This window comes from Cornus florida, unplaced genomic scaffold (assembly GCF_030987335.1).
Source record: "Cornus florida cultivar Cherokee Brave unplaced genomic scaffold, ASM3098733v1 CherokeeBrave_3.0.0_Hap2_Chr03, whole genome shotgun sequence".
In the NCBI taxonomy this organism is placed as follows: Eukaryota; Viridiplantae; Streptophyta; class Magnoliopsida; order Cornales; family Cornaceae; genus Cornus; species Cornus florida.
The window spans coordinates 9,231,756-9,239,263 of NW_026775573.1; the positions used below are offsets into that span (position 1 = coordinate 9,231,756).

The 7,508-nt window shown below is 34.6% G+C and overlaps 1 protein-coding gene across 1 annotated transcript; it reads right to left on the bottom strand.

Annotated features, from left to right (window-relative positions):
- Positions 1 to 1,000: 1,000 nt before the first annotated feature.
- On the bottom strand, positions 1,001 to 4,843 carry LOC132299366 (RNA polymerase sigma factor sigD, chloroplastic). The gene is made up of 5 exons (XM_059795918.1): positions 4,265 to 4,843; positions 3,346 to 3,576; positions 3,114 to 3,254; positions 2,158 to 2,358; positions 1,001 to 1,365 (listed from the first exon to the last, which is right to left on the bottom strand). The coding sequence occupies exons 1-5, from the start codon at positions 4,742 to 4,744 to the stop codon at positions 1,087 to 1,089; spliced, it is 1,332 nt and encodes a 443-aa protein (XP_059651901.1). The 5' UTR covers positions 4,745 to 4,843; the 3' UTR covers positions 1,001 to 1,086.
- Between the last annotated feature and the right edge of the window lie 2,665 nt (positions 4,844 to 7,508).

Consider the following 7,508-nt stretch of genomic DNA (forward strand, 5'->3'; position numbering starts at 1 on the left):
GTTAACTAATAATTTATTTATTATTTTTTATTTTTATGACAAATTGATACTAATTATAAAATTAAAGTAAATGGTATAATTAATTTTTGAATAAGAGAAAATATAATAAAAAAATAATTTAATAAGAAATGACAATTTTAATAAGGAAAGGTAAAATAGTCTTTTGTGATAAGTTTGTCTTTAATTACAATAAATTAATAATTTGTGGGGACAATCTTTAATTCAGGGAGTTATTTGCAAAATGGCAAGAGTTTAGGAGGGTTTTTGCCCTTTACCCTGATTTTATAACTCTTGGACACTCCATTTCATAAAATCTAAAGCTAAGCTATAAGCTATACTGTCTAAACAATAAAATAAATAAAAGAAGAAACCCATACATTTTATTTTTTTATTTTTTTTACTACTTAGGGAAATTTTCTTAAAACTTATAACATTTAAATAGCTCTCCAGTAGCCCATACTATTATCAAATTTGCTCATCGATCCCCCTCAATATCATAACACCCCCAGTTTTGCAACTAAAAAACAAGGCTGATTATCACTTCTTGATGTGTTTCAACTCTTACCATTTTCAGGTCATATTTACAATCACCCCATAAACCATTGCCAAGCTTGAAGCTCTCGACCGAACTAAATTCCTGAAATAGTTGGTAGGTAGCAAAGTTGAACCATGTAACTACTTGTAGATTCTGGCACTGAAGAGGAGGTTGAAAAACTCAGTGGTTCAACACCAGTGCTTGAAACAAATAGAGGAGGAGCAGTTGAATAGAATGGTCCAAATGCCATTGAATTTGGAACTGAACAGGTCCTAGAGGTAACTGCTATTTGGCATTGAGGTTCACTAGCTACTATACCCTTAATAGAACATGTACACATTAAACATTACAGTGAAAAATCTTTTAGTAGACATGCAAAGTGTGCTGTTGATTTAATTTTCCTCGTCTTTCTCCATGTTTTCATACTAAAATCAACCGCATCTTGAATGGACTAATGCAGAAAAGTAGTAAAAAAAGTCCCTTCATTCATTATCTGTCTTTGAATTCTTGGTGGGCTGTGTGTTACAATTTTGTCCATCAGTGGTGAAGATTTACATCAAGTACACTTTCAAATTGTCTACCATATTGGTCTGCTGTAATTTCAGCATTGCAATGTGGTTGATTTGCCGAACTCTCTCTCTTGAAAGCTTTAATAGCCTTCCTATCTCCTCGAAAGACTGAGGGATCTCTCCATTTAGTCCATAGTGTAATCTCAGTATACGCGCTTCTCTATCACAGAGCGTATTGAGGAGGTTCTCCACCTCTTGCTTCATCAGCTGTTTTTTCACCATTGTTTCTGGCCTTGTTGCATCTGGCCCTGGTATGATCTCCTGCAACATATTGTGATTAAACAAGTTAAGATCGATCGATAGGTCCAACTAATCTTTCAAATTTCATTTCAAACTTACGAATAAGGTACTCAAATTGCCCAGATTCCGGTTAGTGCCTTTGAGGTAAGAATGCATATAAATTATTTCTAGTCAAATGGTTCTTTGATGGACTTTCAATAAATTGACTTCCTAAAGTTTAATGAATTGCTTCAGCATTTAATTTGACTGGCATCAACTTATTATAGTCGCACAAAAGAATTCAGTTTAATTAAAAATAAATAAAAATAGAGAGAAAGCAAGTCTGAAGTCATATTGGTGAAGCTTCAGTGCAATTTTCTGAAAGTTTAGGTTGAATTTCTTCATGTTCACCGGTCTTTAGGAATATAATATGGTATGTTGGATAAATGAATTTGAGCTTCTATAAAAAGTTGCCTATTGAAGTTGGGGGTCCGAAGTTTAATGGGGTGTTGGATTAGAGCTATGAGCATAGAGAACTCCTTGCAGCTTGTCATCCGAAATCTATTCATATAAGATTCTCAAATCAATCTATGCATATTCTTATAACTCTTTCTATAAATAATGCTATCACTATGAGCATCTCGACACACTCATATCTACGTGTGTGTCATATACACAGCATGAGAGAGGAGAGACATCTTCTTTCTATGCATTCATTGTGATGGAATTAATAAAAGAAATTAAGCTTCTTCCCATGCACCATTGTGATGAATTAGCACTCGATCAGTTCATTAATATTTTGAATCGGAAGACCAAAGAGTTGTAGAAGAAAACCTGTAATGTCATGCAACCTTGGTTGGTAATTGCTTGATCTAGGGAAATTGGCGCCTTGTTTCTTTCGGAGACGAGTCTCAAAGTTGAAACATCCATGTCAACAACATCTGCGATTTCATCATGGGAGGGCAATCGCCGCAACTTTATGCTTAACAAGGTGTTGGCCTCTGCAATTTTTGGCATCATCTGACATATGCTCCCCTACACATGATAGGCTAACCATGCATTCACTAATTACAAGCTTACCTTCAACAACATGACATATATGAAGTATTCTTTGCATTTCTAAAAGGAATGCGAAATTCAAAAAGAATAAGTCATCGTTTATCATGTGATTTTGATCATTAAGTGATTTGATGCTCTAAATGTGTCCACAGATTGCATTAGCACAAGAATCAGTGAACATGCCTACAAATGGTAACAACACCGCGTCCATGAACAGTATGTTATCAAATGGACAATATATATAACTATGTCTATGGGAAAGCATAACTGCTGTTCTAGCAAAATCTATAGTTGATTGCACCATGTAAATAAAATAAATAAATAAACAGGGAAAAGGCAGCAAAAAAGGATCCAGATAAAACACTGGAATTTTTTTGGTTATTCGTGTCACTATGTCCGTGGACAGACATTGATGAGAGCATAACTATGAATATTTTTCAAGGCACAAAACAACATCCTTGTTCCTTACTTTGGACACATTCCTCTATTCGTTGCCTGGTGGGCTGAAAGAACATAACAACTCCCCCACCAAACAAGTTTTGTAATGTTAAGTCGCTCAGATATTGGAACTCTAGCTTGAGAAGTAGAAATATCAATCACATAAGCACATATAATAAGAGACTAGGTGGTTTGATGGTCTCCCAAAGAAGGGAAGACTAACAAAATGGATAGCTCAAATTATTATGATAATCAGAATTCAAGAACATTCTGTCTGCTATGCAGTGTCTTACCGGTAATCTGATAACCCTAGACTTGTTTGCTATGGCCTTGGTGATAGCTTGCCTAATCCACCAGTAAGCGTATGTTGACAGCTTATATCCCCTCTCTGGATTGAATTTCTGTGCTCCAAGGAGAAGCCCAATGCTTCCTTCCTGCAGTTATGAAAAAAAAAAAAAAAAGCATTGCACCTTAAATCCTTGATACAATGCAGGCATAAAAATCAAATAGAAAATGGAAAGCGACCTGAATCAGGTCTTGTAAGCTTAATCCTTTCCCTTGATAACTATTAGCAACAGAGATAACAAGTCTCCGGTAACTGCATATGATTCTTTCCCGCGACTCTCTTCCATTACAGAAAATCTTATCTAGACTACTATTGCTCATCCCTACAGCCTTGGCCAGTTGCTTTGAGGTTGGCTCATGCTTGCTGGTTTCCGTAATCGTCCTTTTCGCTGCTTCTATCCTTGCTACTTCCTGTTAATTTACGAAATCTTCATATTGATTATGAACAGACACTTGGTCTAAGCAAAACAAGTAGAAATTGCTACAAATTGCTGCAAAAAAATCAGGAAAAATAAACTGTACAAAAGATCCGGTTGGATTGTTATAAAAAAACATGACCAGCAGATTTTGGATTGCTCATTGTATTTTAAAAGAATCTTGGGCATTTTATTGGATAATATAAATAGGGAAAGAAATATATGTTGGAAGCTAACTCTAGTAGAATTAGGCGTGGAATGAACTAGCAATAATTATTAATTGTTATCATTTTTTCCTAATAATTTGGTTGATTGTTAGCTTAAATAGTATGGTGTTATGGTCAGTCAAGCTAGATGGCTTGGATAGCCTTCTAAGTAGCAAGCATATAATCAGGTAATAATATCATTTTCTTTCCCTAATTTTGATCATATTTGTGCACACATTGAATCAGAAATTAGGGAATTCATCAAATGCATTTTAAAGTTTTCTTATCAATGAAATAACCTCCTAGTATATCTAAATGTGTGGAAAACTGAATTTAGTTTAACAAATAGAATTCCTTAATAAGCATACACATATATATATTTGAAATGTATTACGAATATCGCAACAATTAAGCTACATAAAACTCTGATTCTTCTAGATTTGTTAAAAAATTATATGGGTTCTGAGTAATTAATACCTTGAGACACAGAGAATACTCTGCTTCCTCTTTAGGGGTCAAATACCCTGACTTGGCAGTCCTGAATGAGACCTCTGTACATTCACCACTACTGTCCATCTCAATCTGTCCACATTCCAGACCCTTTCTTCTTTTCCTCCTCCTCTTCCTTCTCACTCCTGACACATTACTCCAATCTCTCTCCAACCCATTTCCATTCTCTCTGTAATCCGAAATCTTTCCGGCCTCAAAGGCCGAAACCGCGGCATCTCTAGCAGCCTGAGCTGCAGCACTCGCGAGTGCCACTGCCTCGGCAGCTGCAAGAATTGTTAGTGCATCATCGGAGACCAAACCAATGCCAAGCTTAGAAGAAGAGGAGATATGTGGAGGAGGATGGAGATGGTGGGGAGTCTTGAGAGAGGATTTGGTGGGGAGTGAGGAGAGAGAAATGGCGGGGAGAGTTGGGGAATGGCTTGAAGATGAGCATATGGAGATGGCCATGAACAATGAAGTATGGTGGTGTTATCCTGGATTGAGTAAGAGAGGCTGAACTTAGCTAGAGAATAAGGAGGATATTTTTTATTTTTGACTTTTTACAAAACAAAATTATGGGTTATTCACTTATATGTCCAAAAAGCTCAGAAAGTTTTTGATTTTTTTGTAAGGGGAATTTAGATATTTTGTCCCTGGATTGTGGGGAGACAGTGTCTTGTGCTTTTGTGCCTAGATATAAAAATGATATTAACTGTTGTACCATAGTTAAAAAAATGGTGATTAAAGTAAATTTTGATTCTTATTTACTCGTAAAAATAAAAATAAAAAATAAAAATAAAATAAAAATTAACTGTTTCTTATCTTATCTTTTATTTACTTTAATCACCATTTTTTGCGATTTTTTGTGTGGAGAATTTCATCCATAACAATGATGAATGGTGAAATTCACCGACATGAATAAATCATTACGACAGATAATTCGAGTTCGATATGCATGCTCATTTTTCTTTGAACTTGCAAAATTTCAGAAATAAAAAATGGAAAGAGAAAGAAGTTATGTGTTTAGGTACATTTAAATCTTGATGGGATCATCAAAATTCCTCCAAAGACTTATTCTAAAAGAACATTAAAAAAACTCAAAAATGTTTTTGGACTTATTTGTTTTATTGAATGGTATTTAGAGAAGATTGGTTAGCATATATTTAGCTCCCTCAATGTTTGATAGCTTTATTATTTTCTCTATAAGGATCGTCGTCCAATTTGATAACAATAGTATGTGATTTTATTGTTTTGTCTATGAATTATATATTGATATTTATAAATATTTGCAGATTATTATTATTATTATATATATATATATATATATATATTTTTTTTTTTTTTTTGCTTTGCACCATAAATATATGTAGATCTCAATCAGGTTGCTTGATTTATATAATAAAATGGGCTTTTTGAAGGGTAAAGCAATGCCCATTGTTACTTAGCTCAAGGTTGTTTAACAAACGAATGAATGTGATCGAAAGCCCGCAAATATGGTGCTCGAGGGGCGGCCACGGTGGTAGTGAATTGGATGTAATGTTTATGGGTTTGGTCATGTGAAAAATAGGTTATTTTGGTACATTCGCATTAATTACGTAGAAAATCTTTAATCCCTTGTATGCTTAACGGTGTAAGAAATCTGTTACATAAATTCGAACCTCATGGGAGGTAAGTGAAATTATAAAACATAAAGAAATTTATGTAAGATATTGACAAACCTCAAGCAAGATAAATAAAATTATGTCGGAATTTGTAAATAAACCCCTGAACTATGTCAGAATTTGCAAATAACTCCCTTAATGTATATTTTGTGGATATTACCCTATGGTGACCTTGTGAGCAAGTGCAAGACACTGACAGACTACCACACTGGGCGAGTTACATGTGCATAATTTCACATCGCCTGCGTGTGGAAAGGAGAAGTGATATATATGTAAGTGTGTCACTCCAATTGATATAAGGCTTTTGGAGTAAAACTCAAGAGCCAAACCGTGCGAGCTCAGGTCCAAAATGGATAATATCATACTATATGATGGAGTGGGTCATTACAAATGGTAACAGAGACTAACCTAGCAGGAAGTGTGGTCAACGAGGACATTGTGGCCCAAGGGGGTGATTGTGGCGACCTTGTGGGCGGGTGTGCGCGAGCTGCAGGTGCACATTCCCACATGGCTTAGGTGTGGAAAGGGGAAGTGTAGTGGGTTTGTCACTCTAATTGGTATGATACCTTTTGTAATACCCCTGATTTTAAAAGGATAGTCTCGGCATTTTAATATTTATTTTATTGTATTTTTATTTGTTTCATTGTTAATTTTATTTGTTTAATTGTTTAGTTGCATTTATTATTTGATATTTGATTTATTTGAATTAATTGTTATTATGTGAATTATTTGACTTATTTGAATTGTTTAACTATTGTGTGTTATTTTCTTTAATTGTTCAGTTGTATTTTTTATTTGGAATTCATTTGTTTTAATGAGATTAAATTAGTGTAATTATTATAATGTTAAAATTTGGTTTATTAAATTAGTGTTACGGTTATAGCTTTAAATTAAATTCACGTATTAGCCGACTTAACAGTTATCTGTTCCTTCCTGGATCATATTAGAATTAGGGTTATATTTTTACCGAGTCTATAAATATGTCATTACGTTAGGCTTAGGGTTTTAAAAACATATAACCATAGTCTACTCATGTAAAGAGAAGGTTGAGATAACAGAGGCACCTTTAGGGCTACCAAGGAGGAAAACAGAGAGAACTAAAAAGGTTGATCGTGGATTAGAGCCGGAGTAGTAGGAGGCTTGACGGTATTCAGTAGTTGCCGGAAATTCAGAAACAACGCCAAGATTTCATAACTGAAATCACAAGCAAGTTTTTTTATTCCTCTTTCCCGTTGGCTTGTGTTCTGTGCACCTGGACAGCCTATAGGGTTTAATTGATCATTAACTGAAACTTACATGTTTATTATATATTATATTGATGATCTGTATGCGTTGAATCAATTCTGTTACAGTTCTTGCATGTCTGAGTTTCAATTTTGGTCTTTAAGCAAGCTAAATCGGTAGCGGTTTTAATCACTGTAATTGATTCTAACTATTGTAAACAAACCATTGGGATGCTACTAGGTATAAATATGACTCTTAGGTTCAGTATTAAAGAGGAACAAATGAGTTGGAATGGCCAGAGACGGAGCAAATGGGCTGAAACGGAGTAAAACTAGACTAGAGGCTAT